At 37.0% G+C, this 21,511-nt stretch overlaps 2 protein-coding genes across 3 annotated transcripts in view; both read left to right on the top strand.

Moving 5' to 3' along the window:
• Positions 1 to 16,877, top strand: part of LOC149559988 (protein RER1B-like) — a 32,149-nt gene extending 15,272 nt beyond the window's left edge. Inside the window, exons 2-3 of the mRNA XM_089824397.1 lie at positions 16,290 to 16,470; positions 16,599 to 16,877. Of these exons, the coding sequence (XP_089680523.1) occupies positions 16,290 to 16,470; positions 16,599 to 16,652 (235 nt within the window). The 3' untranslated portion in view covers positions 16,653 to 16,877. The remainder of the gene's footprint in view (positions 1 to 16,289; positions 16,471 to 16,598) is intronic.
• LOC149559989 (uncharacterized) lies at positions 5,713 to 8,977 on the top strand. 2 transcript variants are annotated; one of them, XM_089824395.1, is made up of 4 exons: positions 6,872 to 6,981; positions 7,097 to 7,494; positions 7,613 to 7,836; positions 7,962 to 8,977. In XM_089824395.1, exons 2-4 carry the CDS (start codon positions 7,177 to 7,179, stop codon positions 8,170 to 8,172), a joined length of 753 nt encoding a protein of 250 aa, XP_089680521.1. In that variant the 5' UTR covers positions 6,872 to 6,981; positions 7,097 to 7,176; the 3' UTR covers positions 8,173 to 8,977. The 2 variants fall into 2 exon arrangements, with proteins under 2 accessions (XP_089680520.1, XP_089680521.1); XM_089824394.1 differs by lacking the exons at positions 7,613 to 7,836; positions 7,962 to 8,977 and adding an exon at positions 5,713 to 6,518 and having other exon boundaries at positions 6,683 to 6,981; positions 7,097 to 7,316.
• Positions 16,878 to 21,511: the final 4,634 nt, after the last annotated feature.

Here is a 21,511-nt window from a genome sequence, read left to right as displayed (position 1 = left end):
TGATGGTGAGATGAAACCTCTGATCAGTTCTTTCTTTTCTGTGCTGACTATGCATAAGAGGTGCTTTTTTCTAAGTATGTGGGAATGACTTTCACATTATCCACACTTATTCAAATACCCAATGATGGCATAATTGAAATGAATATCTCCAATTGAGTAAGATTTTTGCAATAAGGTCAAAACTAACCTTGCATTGCTACTTGTAATCAACAAGTGCCAAAAGGTATGGACACTAGTTTTGCCATAGTTCACCTTTCAGCATCTTGCATTTATCTACTTCTACTCAACATGGTTAGAAGTCCTACTTTGAGGAAATATAGAATACTCCAAAATGATACAATTAATCCACCATGAAATCCAACATTGAATTAAGAAAAAATTGGCAGTATTATAGCACCAATTTCAACAAGTCTCCCAATAGTTCTTTTCCTTTATCACTTTGTGAAGTTTGCAACATCAACACTTCTTGCACTTTTGGTTTGTAGAGACCAAGATCAGTTTCAACATACAAAATTTCATTGTTCTCTCCATATTCTGTTATTGGCAGCTTCGATCTTGGTGTGCTTTCTATCCGATTTGAGATTCACCTCCATGGCAACCACATATGTGAGAAGGTAGCAACTACATATCCCATTCAACCTCCTTGTCCATTTTCTCTTGATGCACTGCCAGTTGCAATTGTATTCTAGGAACAACATGTGAACATATTTGATGATCTGCCACTTGGTGAATCCTCAATTTTTGGGGACACCATGCGTGATGAATATTCAAATGGAAAATTGCAAGATGTTCCTACAAAAGAGTCAATCAACAATCTCATATTAGAGGGTGAAACTCCAAGCACCTTTGGAGAGGATAAGCAAGATGAGGAACAATTTGTTCCCATGAAAGAAGAAAATATAGGATAATTCAGGGGGGCGCCACAATTGGATATTGCATTTGAAGAAAAAATTGGAAAAATGTTTGAAGATCTCATTAGAGAACTCTTGAATTTTGAAAACATGCTTACAAATGTATACTAGGATGCATGGTTTGTGCTATACAAACAAGTGTAGGAGATATTCTAAGGACTTGACTTCAAGATTGGTTTTGCTTTAATCTCTCACGAGCTCATTGTTAGTTCACATGCGATGATACACCACCAATTTTGACCTCTGAAGTTGTAGATGATCACCAAGTTTGAATAAGAGTCTCCACTCGAGGTGCCAAGTCATCCTTAGAATTCAATTGACCATTATTTGAACTTTTCCCAAGTCAATTTAGCTTGCCCATTGCAAAAGACCAACGTCTAGCACTTTAGTAACTATAAGAGGTGATCCATCTCCACAGTGGGAAGGGGTAAAGATTGGAAATTCTTCCATGGCCACTCAAGAGAGGGATTGCTGTTAACAAGTACAACATAATCCTTGATCCTAGTGTCTCAGAGCATTTGTAGGATTTGTTCTGAATGGTTCTGACCTATCTCAGGTGAGATTCCTTATACATCCTCCAAAGCAATTTCATATCCAATGCCTTGTTGTATCACAATTGGTTCCTAAGCTTCACATTGGGCGTCTCCTTGGGTTTCCATATCTTATCCAACAGATTAAAGCTATCCTTTTCTTTTCAGCCAAACTTTGCTAGTAAAATTCCCTCATTTGCATTAGCCCCAACCGAGAGTGAAAGGTGATAATAGGTAAATTGGTAGAGCTGAGATAACTGCCTTGAGCATTACAATTCCAACTAGCCCAAGATAGCCATCTTCCTTTCCAAAAGGACAGTTACTTCTCCGTTTTACCTCCAAGAGAATCCTTTAGCTTTGAAGTTCTCAAACATATATCCTCTGCACAATCTCTTGCTCATTTTGTGGTGGAGTTGAGAAAAATATTTTGGTTTTATTATTGACCTTACACTGACCTGAAGCTGAGGCATAATAGTCTAAGATCTTCTTGAAACACTGTGCTTCCTTCTTGTTAGAAACCCTAAATAACACTGTCATCTATAATTGCTTGCATTGAACTAGTAAGCTTGATTCTTTCTACTTGATGATCTTTGATTGCTTTGCCTGTTGCCTTGGCCATGATTATAAATAGAAGAGGTCTCAAATCTCTCAAACACTCGAAGAAACTCTTTAGGCTGCCACTAATTGAGATAGAGAACCTCAGGCTTGAAATGCAATAAAATATCACATCAATCCATTGCCTATTGAAGCCAAAGGCTTCCATTAACTTGCGAAGGAAACACCAATCTATCTTGTTGTAGGTCTTCTTGATGTCCACTTTTATTAATGTGAGCAATTATGATCCCATCAAGGAGTGGCCTTCCATTGACAAAATCCGTTTGTCCATTCACGTTAGGTAGAACCCTTCTTAGTCTATTTGCCAAGAACTTGTAGATTGTATGTAAAGGGCCTAACTCTAATGCCGAAGAATTCTGACATGTTTTTCAAAGTGATTGTTTGTAATTTTTTTGTGTTTTTCTATGTTACCCGGGGACGCGTTTCCAGCCCTAAGCCTTGAGTTTCGAAAACCATCCCCATTTCAGGGACTTGGGGATGGCCGGAAACATTTCCAAGCCGTCCCCACCCAAGCAAGAAAATCGGAAACCCGTCCCCAAAACTTCGTAAATGGTCAATGTGTTTCCAGATGGTGTTGACCATTCCGGGGACTCTGTAGCCATTTCCCATCCGTCTTGGGGACTGCTTGAAGTTTCCGATTTTAAAATAAAATTCAACTTAAAAAAAAATCAATAAACAGTGATTTTCTGCCCATTCGCTGGCCCCACATTAAAATAATAAAATATGTTAATATAACCCATGTTAAAAGAATTTTTTTTGGAAGCCATTAAAAACTTAGCATCCAACTATGACTGAAAATTAAAACTTCAACTTTTGTTCAACAAACCAGACCTGAAAATGATTGTGAATCAGACTTCTATATGAAATTCATATTGCAGACTTGGAAATGATTGCTGCTGGGTCGAGAAATACTCAGATTGTTTCCAGCTTTGATAATGTTTTGATAGCAACAATAATATATATATATATATATAGCTGTCCCCTGCCGTCCCCTATTTCAGCCAAAAAAAAAATACTGTCTCGGAAACCTGTTCCCTCGTCCCCCCGCCCCCCATCCCGGAAACTCGGGGTAACATAGGTGTTTTTGATATATATGCTCTTTTGTTTTATTCAAAATTTGAAATGATAACAACACATAGAAATTAAATGCAATTACAAACTTTCATAGTGACTTCATTCACTGTATGAAGTATGCAAATATTTACAATGCCAAATATCTAAATGATGCAACACACTTGATTTCAGAAATAATAAAAAAACCTAGTAAGACAGAATATGATGTTGATATCCTCAGGATGATTTGCAGCAACTCCAATGCAGACCAGAAGTTGACGTGATTGCTGGCTTGTGTCACGTGGCCCAAAAATTGTCAAATTTGAACCCTCCAATATTGACGCAGCCTCTGTAATAGAATGTAGCTCTTTCAAGAAACCCAAAGCTGCCAAGGCAGGGTCAATTACTTCCCAAACGTGGCTGTCATAGAGTCACTCGAGCTCAGCCCTTAATGTTAAACTGCAATCGGCCCTTCTAACTGTCCAAATACCAAATAGATAGCAGCAGTTCTGATTAATTTCTTGCTCAAAACATTCCACCAAACCCTTGTTCAGATTGCAGCACTGAAACCAGACTATAAACATAATTCGTTGGCATAAAGAAGAGCTAATTCAAAGTGCAAACTCCTTTGAGAGAATGCACAATTCTTTAAGCAACAAATCTCTCACACCCTTGAATGCCTTCAAACTCACAAAAACATATGCAATAGAATGAATAATTCATCCAAATGGGCTGCATATATAGAAAAACCAGTTGCTTCATCTACACACCAATTACTAGCTTCTCGATGACACTTTCACTTAAATAATGCTTTTGCTTTTTGCTTACGCCTTTTGAATTTGAAATAATATCAGATAAAAATAATAAATCCTTTGCTCTAATACTCCAACTAATTCCTTGGCATAGGCTTTAATGAATTAATTGAATAAATGACCCCTACCATTGATGCCTCAACCCTCAACTTAAGTGAAATTATAAAGTTAAATTATAACTTTATAATAAGCCATTTAATGATTTAATAATAATTTGACCACTAAAATTATAATAACTCCCAAAATACTTATCCTTTTGATAAACCGTCGTAAGTAGGAGTCACTCCTATTATTTCCCTACGTGACAAGTGTACTTTCCGAAAATAGAAGTGTCCCTCTGAATTATTTTTAACTGACCATAAATCGTAAGTACATGAAACTAAGCTCAAACGAAGTCCAATATGAGCCAAACAAAGACCAACTAGAACATACTGAATTGAGGAGAAGACAGTACCTTCCCATAATTGAGCCTCTACCAAAGAAGTCCCTCCATCCACAATTATTAGCCTACGAGGGTTAATTATAGGGCAACCCTACCGCATAACAAAAACATATTAAAATGGGGACATTACAGTTTACCCTCTCTAAAATTGCTTGTCCCCTTAAGAACAAAGTAAGACATAAGTTCTCCCAGATCACAAGGGAAGATCTATGTAATGCCCTTGCAATCACCAAATAACTTGCCAAGTAGATGCTCAGACCATTATTGCTCGACTCTGATTACACTATAAGCATGCTAACCATGGTAAATCCATCCAATGAGACCCAACCAACCTGTGGTGCTAACTTTGTCACCATCTAGATCCCAATATAAATGAAATTGACATCCATCCATTGTAATGAGGTAAGGATAACTGAAAGAATTTTTGTACATCAAATCTCCCTCTACACTCTACCAATCCCTCATGAGTGTGTGACTTCCAATAGTGCTACAGTAATAAAATCTCCCAGCAGTGTTGATATCGTAACCAAGATATCCCTCTTGTGCTAGATTGCCATAGATGTATTAACACTATAAGTAATCTCCTACCAACTTGGAGTTACTAACTCCATCAACTGAAGATGGTGTAAACCCATCTCATTAAGGGTGGTACGATCCCAGAGCCCATCCACATCGGCGCATAACTAAATCCTCAAAATGTTGATCAAAAGAGAAATAATGAGCACTCCTAACCATAGATGTGAGTATCGCCGATTAATTGGCGATACGAGATAAAATCGCGATTTAGTCGCCCCAAAAAGCGCGATTTTTTTTTGCAGATTTTTTCCAAAAAATCACAGATTAATCGCCTAAAAATCGCGATTTTTTGCAAAAAAATCGCCCGCGCTCGGCAGTCACATAAAGTGACAAAAAAACACGTTTTTTTCATTATGTTTTTACATTGCTTAGGGTGTTTTGGAGAGGAGAGGATAGAGAAGGAGTTCTTGGCAAGAAATAGGCATAATCAAGTGCATTTGGAGGCCTTTTGATTCGATTTCTTCGTTACTAGGTAAGTGATTTGAATCTTTGTTTTTTGTTTTTGCAAGAGATTGTATTTTTTTTTCTTGCATGTAAATGGATAAAAATACATTCCTAATTAGTTAGGAATGCATTTGATGAATGTAAGCAAGATTAAATGCATTCATTTTCATTTTTTTCCATTCTAGATCGAATTTATGCTAAAAATTTGCCCTTTTAAAAAAATTTGAAACCCTAGCAGCTAGTTTGTTTGAATGTTATTTGGATTTCAATTTATTGGTGCTGTTATTGGAATGTTGCTTGAATTCTTTGTTTAACTGTTAACTTTGATCTTGTTATAATTTATTTATAGTTTTTTTTAAAAATTTGTATGTGTAGGCAGCCTGCAGCAGTTTTAAATGGCAGACAAATGGCCATTGACTCCATGCCCCTCAGGCTACATTAGCACCAGGCCAAAGAATGCGAGAGATCAAGCATGGAAATATGCCTATGAAGCACCCGATGAACCAACCAAAGTGATTTGCATTCGATGTGAAAAAGTAATATCCGGGGGCATTTACCGGTTCAAATATCACATCGCAGGGATCTCAAAACATGATACGAATCCTTGTGAGAATACAACAAAAGAAATAAAAAGGTTTGCAAATGCCTTGCTCGCAGTTGGAGAGCAAAAAAAATTGCAAAGAGAGCGGAATAAATTGCATGTCAGGGCAGCCATAGCAGAGACCCAGGGCAGTTTCGTTGATGTTCAGGAGGAGAAGGCAGCCATTGAGAGCATGGCTGGCTCTTATCGTGGGCCGCGTGTCCGCAAACAGGGTGTTTTTTCTTTCACGAGTTCCACTCCCACTCCCACTCCTACACCTCCTAGCACTTCCGCACCATCAGGATCAGCAGGTGCTTCTGGGATAGGGAGCTATTTTGTGCCGAGGCACACACCTGGTGCACAACCTTCATTAGAGGCCACTAGATGGAATAAGGAGGTCCATGACCAGTTGGACAATGCACTAGCAGATTTCTGGGTTTTCAAGAACCTTCCTATTAGTGTTGTTGACAGTCCCTATTGGGAGGCTTTGGCCACAGGGTTGACAGTTGCAGGAAAGGGGTACAAGTCGCCTTCTCGTTTTGTGTTGGGTGGCAGGTAAGCGAATAATTTTATTACACTCGATTTCCTTTTAATTTTTAACTTTTTACTTAGTTCTAAATTTTAATTAATTTATCTAGAAATTAGAATGTTGATTACTAAAGTCTAAATCAATTTTAAATTACTAAGAATCTAAGACATAACTAAATTTTGTTTTGTAGGCTTATTGGAAATGCTGTTGAGAGGGCCAAAGCATTTGTTGAGGAATAGAAACAAGAATGGACAAAATTTGGTTGCACCATTCTTTCTGACGGGTGGACGGATGGGAAGAGCAGGACCATAATTAATTTTTTGGCCTGCTGTAATGATAATGTGGTGTTCCTGAAATCAATCGATGCCTCCAACAAGGTAAAAAATGCTCAGACATTAGCATTGATGTTGGAGAACATGGTCTTAGAGATTGGCATTGAAAATGTGGTGCAAATCATCACAGACAATGCTGCTGCATATGTATCAGCAGGTAAACCGTAATTTTATGTTGCATGTGCATTGTGAATTTCACAACAAGAATTTTTAATAGTTTGATATATTTGAAAAGTTGGAAACTAATTAGTATTTGCTTTTACAATTGGCAGGAAAACTCCTATAGCAGAGGCACCCCACTTTCTCTTGGACCCCGTGTGCAGCACATGTCCTTGACCTTCTTTTGGAGGACATGGGCAAACTTGAGTGGGTCACTCCAATTGTGGAGGATGCAAGGCGGGTGACAAAATACATATACAATCACCCATGGGTCCTTAGCCTGATGAGAGAGCACACTGATGGCAAAGAAATTGTCAGGCCTGCCGTCACAAGGTTTGCAACGATTTTTTTGACATTGCAAAGCATTCTCGATAATTTTGCTTCTTTGAAGCAAATGTTTGTTTCCAAAAAATGGCTTGCTTCCACATTTTCAAAGAAGAGTGAAGGAGAGAATGTTGTGCGGATTGTGTTTGATAAATATTTTGAAGATAAGGCTGATGAAATAGTAAAGGTAACTACAAAACTTTAAGTTTTAGTTTACACTTTACAACTTTATAACATACTAAGTTTGTAACTCAAGTAAATAATAATTTTGTAACTTGTCAACTAATTTCAAATTTATATTGCAGGTGTCTGAGCCTTTAGTCGGAGTTTTGCGTTTGGTTGATGGAGACCAAACGCCAATGGGTGAACTATATGAGGCCATGGACAAGGCCAAAGAATCTGTCAAAAATTACTACAAGGGGGAAAGCATCAAATATGAACCCATTTGGCAGATCATTGATAGAAGGTGGAATAATCAGCTTCACCAACCCATTCATGCAGCAGGATATTTCCTCAACCCACGTTTTAGGTATACTGTAAGCTCATTCTTACTCAAATTTAAGTTAACGAAGACTTGAGTTCATTTTGCTTTCGTAGGGTGTTGGGTGTGTACTAAAATTGGAAGACTTATTTGTTTTTGGTTTTTGGTTTTAGGGCTGATGGTACATATGCAGATCCTGATGGAGAGGTCATCAGAGGCCTAAGTGAGTGCGTCGAAAAGATGGTAACCAGCGAGGAAACAAGAGATAAAATCATCGCTGAGCAGGAGATCTTCACTTCAGCAGGAGGCAAGGTGTTCTCCACTTCTCTCTACAAGAGAGCAAGGCTTACACAAACCCCAGGTAATACATTTGCAAACTTCTGAATCTCAAATGCTAAATTAATATTTATGTTTCATTTTTTGTTGTCTATTAGTATTTTCTAACTTGTACAATTTTTGTGATGCGGTGGCTTGGTGGACCACTTGGGGTGCAAGCACTCCAAATCTTGCAAAATTTGCTCTCAGAATCCTATCACAGCCTTGTAGCGCATCACATTGTGAGCGCAACTGGAGTTTGTTTGAGGCCATCCACACAAAAAAGAGAAACAGGTTGTCCCAAAAGAGGATGAATGATATGGTCTGTGTGCAATATAATCTTAAATTGCGCATGAAAAAGGCGCAACAAGATCCTTCTGGGCCAATCGATTTGGATGAGATAGATCCTTATTATGATTGGACGGCACAGGAGCAGGCTCCCTTATTTACATAGGAGGACATCTCCAATTTGGAGAGGTAGGCCGCGGAGGAGGCTGCGGAGGAGGAAGGGGGTGGAACTGGATATGACATCGATTTGGATGACATCGAGGAGGGCGATGATGAGGATGATGACATTGAGCTTACTGCAGAGGACCTTGACATCTTGCGCGCAGCGAATGTGGAGATACCGACATCTAGTTCTATAGCTACACCATCTCCTGCATTGGCACAGACACAGACACGGGCACAAACCCTGCGGGGTTCTAGTTCTAGAGCTTTACCCTCTCCCGCACTCGCTAGTAAAGTGACTGGGAAGAGGAAGATGTAGTCTTGTATTTGACATTTGTACTTATTTGTAGTCATGTTGATGTGCTTATTTGAACTCTTTACATTTGACACTTTATTTATGAGAATACTTCTCATGTGTTGTGAACTTGTTAGTTGTTAGTAATTTACAACTTGTCACTACTTACTTGTTAGTAATTTACCGATTAATAACTCTTTTTGCATTGATATATATATCTAAACATGATTGTTTCTTATGTATTGTTAGCAATTAAGTCATTAGATGCAAAAAAACATTGAATTCTGTAAAAAAATCGCATTTTTCTATTAAAATTTAGTGGTTTTTTAGTTCCCGATTTTTTCCCGATTTTCCCCGATTAAACTTTTTCAGGCCTAGGCGATTAATCTCCTCAGGCGATTTTTACATCAATGCTCCTAACTATGTAGTTACAATAAAAAGCTCCGATCTTTGTCAATGACTCATCACTAACAACTCTAGTATCAGAAGATGCCTCTAATCTTTGAGACTGAACAATTGATTGAGCAAGGTCTTTGGTAACACTCTCTTCAAACCCAACCACAAAATCCTTGTAAGGAAGCATTGTAGTCAAAGTTTCTACAATTGCTCTCACTAAGCGCCGTATAATGCGAGAACTTTGAATGGGACTAGCCTCAGTGACTTTGAAGGGTCCCTCTTGAAACTCCAAACTCTCAAGAAGGTACTCAATAAATGTGTATGTGCAGAAGAAAGTATATGTGGTAGAATCAACCTGTTCACCTACAATCCTCAACTGATCCCTCTGTCTATACGATACAACCAATTGTCTATCGCTATCATCTTCATGGGACAAAGTAATTGATTTGCTTCCAGGAGAGGGAAACAAAACAACATGAGAGCCGTCCTTCAAATTAGATGGTACTCGACATTGTCCAGTGAAGAAGAGGGAGCGGTGTCGTGAATTGTCACACAACTCATCGTCAATCCACCTCTACATCATAATGGCTATAAAAAAAATCTGCCCTCCATCACTTATCAATGGACTAACCTTAGGAGAACATGGTGTAATAAGTGGCTCTTTGATGCGCTCATCCATTGTACCAATCCCAACAGTCTCTACTGCACCGGTATCTGAGATAGATGTTGGCACATCCTCAACACATCAATCACCACAATCCTTGGATGTATGGTCATCATCAATTGTCGCTGTAGAAGTGTGTATAGAATTTGCAACTGGTCTATTGCATACTCTACTCAACTCCATGGTAACCTAATCCAACTGACATTGCGAGTCTTGAAGAGCCAACTAGGTGCTCTCTAATATCTTTGAAGTCGCTTAAAGGTTTCTATTCTTGTTGGACACAATTTAGTTTTATGATGTAGTTTGCTGGTAACCACGAGAGGACTTCAGCTATTCATTTGATGGGAAACTTTGGATAATGTAATGTTTTGACAATGATGACGCTGCAATTACTTCAAACAAAACAAATTGCAAAAGATAAAGGGTTTAAGAAGCTTAACTAACTGAAACCATCAAAGACAAGATTGATGGTTAGTAACTAAACCAATCCTTGCTTTGCCAAATCAACTTCGTAAAGGGTGGTACAATCCTTTAAAGACACATGAATAATTTTCGTATTGTCAACAATCAATATGGACGTTTCCCATTGAATTTAAGTGCCTATGATCAATTCAGACCAACCTTATATTGCTACTTACAATCAACAAATGCCGAAAGGTATGATCGTAAGTTTCACCATGATTCACCGATTGACAATATCTTTAGTTCATCTACTCAATTACTTCTACTTGTGAATTTTTTCGCACCATCACCCCATTGCAAATAGGGACCCCTTCTTGTCACTTTGATAGGCTTTGATGGTAGAGAAAATCTGAGCATTAGTTCGAAATTTTGCAGGACTTCCCCAAAAATCAAGATGTCCAAAATTGAAAATTGGTAAAATTTGGCTTAGTTTGGAAATTTGAAAAAATGTGGCAAAATTTGACTAAGTGGGAAAATTGACAAATTAAAGTTAAATTTGAGCCAAAAATATAAAAAAATTGCCTAATTAAATTTCCAAAAAAGGGAAATATCAAATAAATTATTTAAATTTAAATTGACTTTTGAAGGAGTGGATTCCACCTTCTCAAGTGTTAAGGGATTCCACATCAAGGAGTGGATTTCACCTCTTCAAGTGTAGTTGACACATCAAGGAGTAGATTCCACCTCCTCATTTGGCAATTGATTCATCGAGGAGTGGACTCCACCTTTTGAAGTTGCAAGGTTTTCACATCAAGGAGTGGATTCCACCTCCCCATGTGGCTAAGGAAGAAATAAAGCTTAATTGGACAAAGGAAGCAACTTAACTTGGTGAATTTAATGAAAGAAGGAAGAAATAATGTAAAAGGGGGAGGTAAGAAGCTTTAATCAATCACAACCATTTGTCAAGTTTGAATGACCCTAAAAGCTAAGGTATGGATCAAAGTTCAAAGCATAGGCCTGACCCTCAAATGTTGAATCGGCTGAACATCTTTATTGAAATTTTGATTTCTCAAATACTAAAACCCAAGGTAAAATACAATGTCTAATTGATGACGTTATCTGGTAGGTGAAGAGTGGTAGGAGATGCAAAAAACCCTAAGTCAAATTGAAAGAGACCAAAGTGGAGATCATCAAGAATGTGAAAGGGTTGTGGCAAGGATTTCAAGCAAGGTACTACATGATGGCTTTATACAACAAGAAGCTACAAATTAATAATCAAGTCAAGGTACAAGCACAAAATCCAAATAAGTTCGAGGCATTTAAGATGGAATCCAAGAAGTAATCACAACAACTTGGTCAAGTCTATTGGCCAAAGTAAGAGATTATCAAAATGAGATATTTCCCATCATCAAAGGGGTATTTATCAAGTCTATAGGGTGAGCATGTTGAGGTGGCACCCATTTCTTCAACCAATGAGAACACACAGAGTGTCCTAGTGGAAGAACTCCACCATATTGTGTTTAGATTCATTGAATGCGCCAAGAGAGAAAATGTTAAAGGAAAGAATATTCTTAGAGATGACTTGGTGTAAATACAAGTGGCACAATCTTATTGGTTCATCAACTGGTGGCTTCTTCTACAAGTTTTCTTCTTCTACAGGCTTCTACCTAACTTCTCTTCTCATTGGCCTACAAAATACAATTATTTCATTGGCCCATTTATTGGTGCACCTTTTCTAATGCTTCTACCAAATCTGCTTTCTTATTGGCCAATGAAGGTCATGCAATTTTCTAGTTGCCTACATGGAGGTGCTCAATTGTAGTTAGGCGGGTATAAATAATTGTTACTGGAGGTTATGGAACCCTAATTAGGGCTGTGTTGGATTAATCGTGGCCCTTGATCTTGAATTGATCTTGTCCCTTTATTGTAATCGAACAAACTATAAAAGGTCAAGGCTTTCTTATTTTGTAACTCATTAAGATTAGTTTTAGAGTAGGAGAGGAGACTTTTCAAAATTGTTGCCATGATGCTACCGAAGTAATTGATGATCCATTGTTGGTCTTCATAGCGGATTACTTGTGTTGCTTTGGAGTATTGCATGGTTTCTTCGATTCCTCACTTAGGAGTAGATTTCATTTCATGTTGAATAGAAGTATATAGATGGAAGATATTGTTCAACGATGATTAATGTTGGAGGCAACATCATTTGTTTTGATACTTGTTGATTGTAAGCAATAGTGTAAGTGTTTATCTTCTTTTGGAAATGTTCATTTAGACTGTGCCTTCATAGGGTTTTTAGATGAATATTGACAATGTGAAAATGAGTCTTGCATCCTTAGAAGATGACACCCTCTTGATAGAGCCCAAAATTCTAGTCTCCATTTGGGAAAAACATTTGTTACAAACAAATGCCAAGCATTTGAAGATGTTTCTATATGCCCCTGCATTCTCACGAGTGAATATAATATATTCTTGTTAGAGATGGTGACATGTCAGCAGTGATATTAGAAATAATTACTAGAAGAGAACAGTGAATGATTTCATCATTCATATCTACAGAGCAAATGATAACAGCATGCTCATAAGAGCAAACAAAAGTAACATCTGTGTCTGAGAATTCAATGGACCATGCACGCTGGGCAAGATAAGTCACTGTATTATAGTTGAATCACCTCCAAAGTTGTTTAGTTTCCGCCAGCAACAGTAATAATACTCATACATTAAAGGTTGTTGAGTGACAATGTGCAGTGACCATATCTCCATATTGCAAGAAAAGAAACGAGCAATAGATGTGAACCAAATATCTTCAATTGATCAATGATAAAGGAATGGAGATGGACAGGCTACAGGCATCTACCAGATTCAGCATCACCCTTTATATATTTGTTTATATTTTCACATATGTGCAGGAATGGACCGGTTGGAAATAGGGGAGGATAATATATGGAGAAAGGAATAAACAAACTGTTCACCCAGTCAAAACACATCAATGCATATAGCGACGAAGCATTTGGAAAATAAAAGCTTGATTCTGATAATACTGGTGTATGATCGCTGAAGCATAGCCAATACAAAGAGGGCCAAAAGGCATTGTTACCGCATAAAAGTTCATGCCCAATGACTTGGTTGCAAAGATCTGTGGAAGACATAGTTAGAGATTTGTTCAATTACGGCAGGGATCCTTGTGATAAACCACTATGAACACTCCAGATGTGCTGCAGATAGGCTCAATAAGAAATAGCATGCAAGTGTGATTAATTCTATTATTTAATAAATTACGAAATACTACACCATCAGAAGTGGCAGGGCTATGGACGTTGTTATAAGACTAAGTCACCATACACAGACTAGCGGCTTCAAGATCTTACACCCGGAATTCATATTTGAATGCGATATTGAAAGAAAGAAATCACAGACCCAACGAAGAATAAGAGTTCCAGTCCCCCACGTTGAGGTATTGGTAGGGTGCAATTTATTTTGGTGTGAAAATATTAATTTGAAGACTCTCAAGACGTGTTACAAACAATTAAATTTGTTAACAAAGCCAATTGATTTAAAAAAAAGGAATAGGTGCGATTATTGATTAAAAGAGGTGTTTTCCTTATTTTTTAATGGGATATAGGCTTTCTTGAAAAGTCATATCCTTTTAAGTTGTAAGATATAAAAGGGTGTCCATTTTGAGAAGACATGCATTCGGAAAAGCATTCTACAAGAAGTATTTTACATCTACTTGTAAGGAGGAATAAGGAGCGAAAATATGACTTTATAATATAAATGCAAATATGATAGTTTAATAATAAAATAAAAGGCCCTTTGTTTATTTTTATTAAAGGCATGGAGAATTAAATTGCAGTTGATTGGTCCTTCATAATCATTTTAAAAAAATTCTATAAACAATTTATGTCAGATAAGTGGATGAAGTCATCTATGGCATTATAAACATGATCATCGTAGATATTGTGAAATATGTAATTGTTTCCGAATCTGTGTCCAATTTGTCTCCTTGACCTTAGCAGTTAAAATGCAATCTGGACTAGTTTAGAATTGCGTATATATATTTGATCCGTCGCTTCTTGATTATTAAACTGTTTATAGTTTATGTGCGTAGAACATTATAAAGCTGTACGTTATAATCTCCATTGTAGTTGACTTTGTTGCCCGAATAAGCTAAAGCACTGGTCTTTTATCATTAAAGTATTGGATTTATATTTGAAGTCAGAAAATCTGTAACTTCCTTCTTACAAACCTCAAATCCATTGTTAAAAACCTTATACAAAACATCCATTTTAAGCATTCAACATAATTTCATATTGTTCGAGTTCGAGGACCTTGCTAGCCGAAAAACTCACCAAGCTTAAATTCGCTATAGAAAATCCTTAACTATGCAGTCAACGTTTGAGGTGGAGGTCTACGTGCTTGGGTGTAGTGGAGCCTCAAGTGCAAGGGAATCAAGGTGATTTTCGTTCCTTGGCCAAAATTGATTATGGAATCTTGTCAGAGAATTGGCAAGCTCTTGGATTACCAATCTGTGGTTTTTGGAACCAACACCTCCTATGCCTAGTTGATGCAGCAAAGCAAGGATTGTTTAGAGGCTCACCCCATCATCAACATTGTCTTGCATTCTTAGATAGAATTTCTAAACCCTTATCCTTGCAGTTTGTTTGGTTGGAAATGATTGAAAAAGTTAAAATCAAATTGATATCCTTTGAATGAACAACGTAAGTCCCTTTGTGGTAACCGACATATCATATCAATATAACCGAGTGCAAATCCATAATAAGAAGGAACCTTGAGGTTGTCTCATTTGATCATATAATCCATGTAGATCATTTAGCATATTGGCATCCTTATTTAAGAGAGAGTTGGAGATTTGCATTTCATCTTGGAATACTAGTATTTGATTCTGAATGTCGTGGTGGAACAGAACTCACATCAACACTACTTCTATACAATATAAATATAATCCTACTCTATGTGAGGAAATGCAGAAATACTCAAAGTTTCATAAATATTCACTATGATTACAATAATGAATTAGGAATAATATTGGCAGTCTTTAGCAACAATTTCTCCTAATTTTTCCTTGCAATTGAGAATGCCTTGCCTTTTATTGTTGCTCCAAGTACAATGAATGACCAAGATTAAGTTGAGATCAATGGCCAAGACTGTTTTAGCATAGCCCTAATTCAACTACCAGCTACAAGCATTAAATGCTTAGATTATTTTTCTGCTCATACTATTTGGCTTCATTGCGTACTTAGGACCATAGTTTCTGACATAGCTCCTCTGTTGTGAGATATATGGGTAGACATAGTGAGCGCATTAAGTGTTGGAGGGCCTTATGTGGATGTGTGGTTTAATTGGGTCTGCTAAGACGATGAGGAACTTGTATACCTTATAGCTAGCAGAGAAACAATATCCTGGAGCTGAGATGTTGTGATATCGTGTAGGCCTCACCTTGGATTCACACCTACTGCTAATTTTTTCGTTTTAAGTTTAATTTTTTCGAACTTTTCTTACTATTGATCTAAGGAATGTTTTTTTTCGTTGACACAATATTGTGCTAATTATACTTTTCCTGAGTTTGGATATAAAGATAATCTCAAATTGTCTCAAAACTTTGTCTCTTGTAAAAGGTTAATTTTATTATTCAGGTCATATAACAAAAGGAAATCTGTTTTGACTTTTTGATGAAGTGCACATTCAATTCTTAAGTATATCTCATCTTAGTGATCCGTAATCAGCAATATAAAATGTTTTATTTGATGTAAATACTTTTAGCGTACCATCCTCTTGCTTTGGATGTCTATTGCTATACTTTTACTGATGTCTTAGCATCTCTTGTACATTCTACAATGTGTCTTCTCCTTTTGCTTTCTTTCTATGGTTTCTGTATGTCTTCCCATGGTCTGTAGCGTGTATGCATGATATTGAAATGAAAATAATATACTTCAATCTTTTTATGTTCTGGTGTTGCAGGTATTCCATTACAAAGGCATTCTGTATTGCTTTTCTGATGACCTTTTTTTCAGTATTTGATGTCCCGGTATTTTGGCCCATATTATTGTGTTATTGGGTTGTGCTCTTTGTTCTTACAATGAAACGACAAATAATGCACATGATCAAGTACAAATATGTTCCATTTTCTGTAGGAAAAAGGGTAAGTATTCTGCTCTTTTTTGAGTTAGTCATTACCAATCGTCGATATCACTGACTGACCTTTTGTTTTATATTTTTATTTTTTGTATAACACTTTTAAAATTTGATCTCTCTAATTTTGATCTTCAGAGATATTCGGGAAAGAAACCAGCTAGTGACAAGGCAAGTACTTCTAGAGAATGATTGTCAAGACACAAATTCTGCGTACTTTTGTATGTACTCTATGCAAAATTGCATAATACTACTGTATAAATTGCCTAGGGTATTGATTGGAAGTGAATTGACCCTTGCTATAAGGTGTGTAGTTTCTAATTAGGAAGTGTGATAATTAAAAGATCATCTCAAACGTCAAGGCATTTATTTGAAGATTTCTACTTTTTTCAGATCAATATATGGCAGGTATTGTAATCTTGGGATTCGGGTATTTCTGATTGTGATGATTCATTTTCCACTAGGTTATATATTTTTATTCTTGTTCCCTGCGTCTTGATATAGTTGAGACTTGTTCTGGATATAACTTTAGTATACAGTTTGCAAGAGGACTGACCATTAGATAATTCTGAATCTAGGCTACACTAATAGATAATTTTGAATCTAGCATTCATTAATAAACAATTCTGAATCTAGGTTCTGTCTAAGCTTTGTAAAAAATATGTCAAGCTAGGAAAAAATCTATGTTTCATGTAGAGTGTTGGGTATGGCTTGTCTGCATTGCATTTTCCAGCTCTGTTGGGCATACAAAATTTGGATTACTAGTTAAAAGAAACCGAGTATTCAGCAGCATATTTGATGTCTGAATTAGCTTTGAAAGTTTTTCCAAATATGACCATTAAAAAAAATCATGTTTGGTTTTTCAATCGTTGGTTATGTATTGCATGAATATCCATATTGGATGAGGGTTTTATTCCTAGGATTTTATTATCAGATTTGAATTTGTGCAACCTAACAATGCAATGCCCTTGGGAATTTAATTGATGATAGAGAAGTGTTTGGAGGTGCTGCTGACATTTGCATACCTTTTCTTTTGCGTGTAATATTTTACTTGTGGAGTGTTTGTGTTGATTTGAAAAGAAGATCCATTTATTAAAATTTCAAGTGGATCCATGTTCTTGTATAGACATTTTAATTCCCAAGATACATATGTGGATAATGCAAAGTCTTGTTTTATGTTACCATATGGAAATAATGTCAAATTCCTACTCCTTTGTGAACTATTAGACAGTTGTATCCAATGGTGTGATATAGATTCTTGTGAGGTTTTGTGATTGACCATAACATTACTGAAGCCTTGAAACTTTGAACTTGGTAGGCAATTAAATGGTACTGTTTTCCCCCTTGTATTCGCCTAGGTAGTGTCTATAGTTGCTGTCTTTTTCATTCCTTTTGTAGGTATTGATTCAAATTCGCATGTTAGTTCTCTTCATCAAGTGTGGAGGCCAAGTGTGCAAGTACATAACTAAAATAGAGAAAAACACTTGTTTACAAAGTTTGGTCCCTATTTGATTAGATCCTTGAAATCCAATATGATGTCAAATCAGTACTTGACATTTTCAATATCACTTTTCAATCCTTAAATCTAGCATCATGCTTTATTTAATTTAATTTTCGTGGTTTTTAAAAAATTTCTTATGCAAGCATTTTTATGTAGGTTATTTATTTATTAAATACTTCATTTATTTAATTGGCCTAGGTGCTTTATAGAAGGGGATATTATCTCTTTGCATTTGTTAGCTAATTTTTTTGGGTGATTGATGGTTTATCCTTCATTAAGATTTTCTAGATTTGATTTTTTTTGATTGCATATTCTTTTTATCATTTCTTGTTTGTACCCCTCTTAACTTGTGCTTCATGGGTTTACTTTAGTTTAGAGTCTTGTTGTGGTACTATTACTAGGATTCAACTTGTAGTTTTCGAGTCAAACTCATTGACCTTTGTTTCATGAGCAGTGGTTCACAAGAACCCATCTCTCATGAGAATGAATGGAACACTGAGCACTCATTGCATGTGAGTAATGCTCACAGAGTTGAAGCTAGGGACTTCACCAGAGGTCACCCATTCCAATACTACTCCAGCTCAAGCGTGGTTAACTACGGAGTTTTCTCCATGGTTAAACCCGCTTTGCATGGGACCCCATTTGCAAAACCTTCAATAGGGGTTGTGCCTTACGAACCTTTCATTAGAAAGCCCTTCAATCTAATCAATTGATAAGTACTAGATATTTTCCACAACAAGCCAAATCCTGATATTGCTATCAAGATTCAATTGTTTAGTTTTCGAGTCAAACTCATTGACCCATGTTTCATGAGTAGCGGTTCACAAGAACTCACCTCTCAAATGAGTGGGACAGTTGACAGTCATTGCATCAAAGTGGTGCTCATAGAGCCGAAGCATCAGAACTTCCCAAGAAGTCACCTATCCTTGTACTACTCTAGCTCAAGTGTGCCCAACTATGAAGTTTCCTTAATGGTTAAGCCCACTTTACATGCAACCCCTTTTGCAAAACCTTTAATAAGTGTTTTGCCTTATGAACCATCCATTAGAAAGCCCCTTAAGCTCATCAATTGATAAGTAAGAGGTATTTTCCACAACAAGTCGAATTGTGATATTGCTATCATGATTCAATTGTGTAGTTTATGAGTTAAACTCATTGGCCCATGTCTCATGAGTAGTGTTTTGCAAGAACCCACCCTCCATTAGAATGAATGGAACATTTAACACTCATTGCAGCTAGGTGATGATCACAAAGGAAAAGGATCGAGACTTCCAGAAGATCACCCTTCCTAGGTCATGCTTGACAACGAAGTTTCCTCCATGGTTAAGCCCACTTTGCTTGCAATGCCATTAGCAAAACCTTAAACACGTGTTGTGTTGTATAAACCATTCATTAGAAAGCTCCTTAAGGTCATCGATTAATAAGTAGGAGATATTTTCCATAGTGAGTCAAATTGTGATATTGCTATCAATATTCTACTATGTTGTTTTTGAGTCAAACTCATTGACCCATGTTTAATGAGTAATGGTTCACAGGAACCCATCTCTTATGCCAATTAATGGAACATTTAGGACTCATTGCATGTAAGTGATGCTCATAGAGGTGAAGCACCAAGACTTCCCAGGAGGTTACTTGTACTAGTACTACTCCAACTCAAGCGTGCTTAATTGTGGAGTTTCCTCCATGGTTAAGCCCACTTTGCTCAACCATATCTGTAAAACTATTAGCAAGTGTTGTTCCTTACGAACCATTCATTAGAAAGCTCCTTAAGCTCATCAATTGATAAGTAGGAGATATTTTTCACAAGTCAAATTGTGATATTGCTATCACGATTCAACTATATAGTTTTGAGTAATTGATCCATGTTTCATGAGAAGTGGTTTACAGTAATCCATCTCTCATGAGAATGAAAGGAACGCGTAGCACTCATTCCATTGATGGTCTCATAGGTAAAGCATCTAGACTTCTCGGAAGGTAACCCATCCCAGTACTACTCAAACTCAAGTGTGCTTAACTATAGAGTTTTCTCCATGGTCGAGCCCATTTTGCTTGCAACCCCATGTGCAAAAACCTTCAACAAGTGTTAAGCCTTATGAACCATTCATTAGAAAGCCCATTAATCTCATAGGAGATATGTTCCACAACAATTCAAATTGTGATAGTGCTATCGAGATTGAACTGTGTAGTTTTTGAGTCAAACTCATTGACTCATGTTTCATGAGTAGTGGTTCACAAGAATGCATCTCTCGTGAGAATGTATATAACACTTAGTACTCATTGCATTTAGGTGATGCTAATAGAGGTGAAGCACTGGAACTTCCCAGGAGGTTACCCATCCTAGTACTACCCCAGCTCAAGTGCGCTTAACTATAGGGTTCCCCCCATGGTTAATCCCACTTTGCTTGCAACCTTGTTTGTAAAATACTCAACAAGCATTGTGCCTTATGAACCATTCATTATAAAGCCCCTTAAGCTCATCAATTGATAAGTATGAGATGTTTTCCACAAGTCATTTGTGATATTGCTACCAGGGTTCAACTGTGTCATGGACCCATGTTTCATGAGTAGTTCGCAAAACCCCATCTCTCATGAGAATGAATGTAACGCTTAGGACTCATTGCATCTAGGTGATGCTCATAAAGGTGAAGCATAGAGACTTCTAGGGAGGTCACCCATCCCATTATTACTCTAGCTCAAGAATGTGTAAGTATGAAGTTTATGCCATGGTTAAACCCACCTTGCTTGCAACTGCATTTGTAAACTGTTTAGCAAGTGTTATGCCTTATGAACCATTCATTCGAAAGCCCCTTAGGCTCATCAATTGATAAGTAGGAGATATTTTTCACAAGTCAAATTGTGATATTGCTATCAGGATTCAACCGTTAGTTTTGAGCCAAACTCATTGACCCATATTTCATGAGTAGTGGTTTACTATAACCATCTCTCATGAGAATGAACGAAACACTTAGCACTCATTCAATCTAGGTGATGCTCATAAAAGGTGAAGCACAAAGACTTCTAGGGAGGTCACCCATTCCATTGTTACTCTAGCTCAAGAATGCTTATCTACGGAGCTTACCCCATGCTTAAACCCAATTTGCTTCCAACCTCATTTGCAAAACCTTTAGCAAGTGTCGTGCCTTATGAACCATTCATTAGTAAGTCCCTTAAGTTCATTAATTGATAAGTAGAAGAAATTTTCTTCAACAAATCAAATTGTGATATTGGTATCAAGATTCAATTGTGTAGTATTTGAGGCAAACTCATTGACCCGGGTTTCATAAGTAGTGGTTCACAAGAGCCCATCTCTCACAAGAATGTATGGAATATAGCATTCATTGCATCTACGTAATGCTCACACAGGTGAAGCACTGAGACTTCCTGGGATGTCTCTTATACCATACTATGCTCGGTCAAGGGCGCTTAACTATGAAGTTTCCTCCATGGTTAAGCCCACATTTCTTGCAACCCCATTTGCAAACCTTAAACAATTGTTGTGTCTTATGAACCATTGGTTAGAAAACCCCTTAATCTGATCAATTGATAAGTT

The sequence above is a fragment of the Cupressus sempervirens genome, chromosome 4 (assembly GCF_028749045.1).
Source record: "Cupressus sempervirens isolate cs-2001-9-10 chromosome 4, ASM2874904v1, whole genome shotgun sequence".
NCBI lineage: Eukaryota > Viridiplantae > Streptophyta > Pinopsida > Cupressales > Cupressaceae > Cupressus > Cupressus sempervirens.
The sequence above is the reverse complement of the archived record's forward strand: the minus strand, read 5'-3'. Positions and strand labels throughout refer to the sequence as shown.

Bases quoted from the DNA above. Each gene is read 5' to 3' on its own strand.
- LOC149559989 (XM_089824394.1), top strand. From the start codon at position 5,779: ATGGCAGACAAATGGCCATTGACTCCATGCCCCTCAGGCTACATTAGC. The intron at 6,519-6,682 runs GTAAGCGAATAA...TTTGTTTTGTAG, and splicing joins CGTTTTGTGTTGGGTGGCAG to GCTTATTGGAAATGCTGTTG.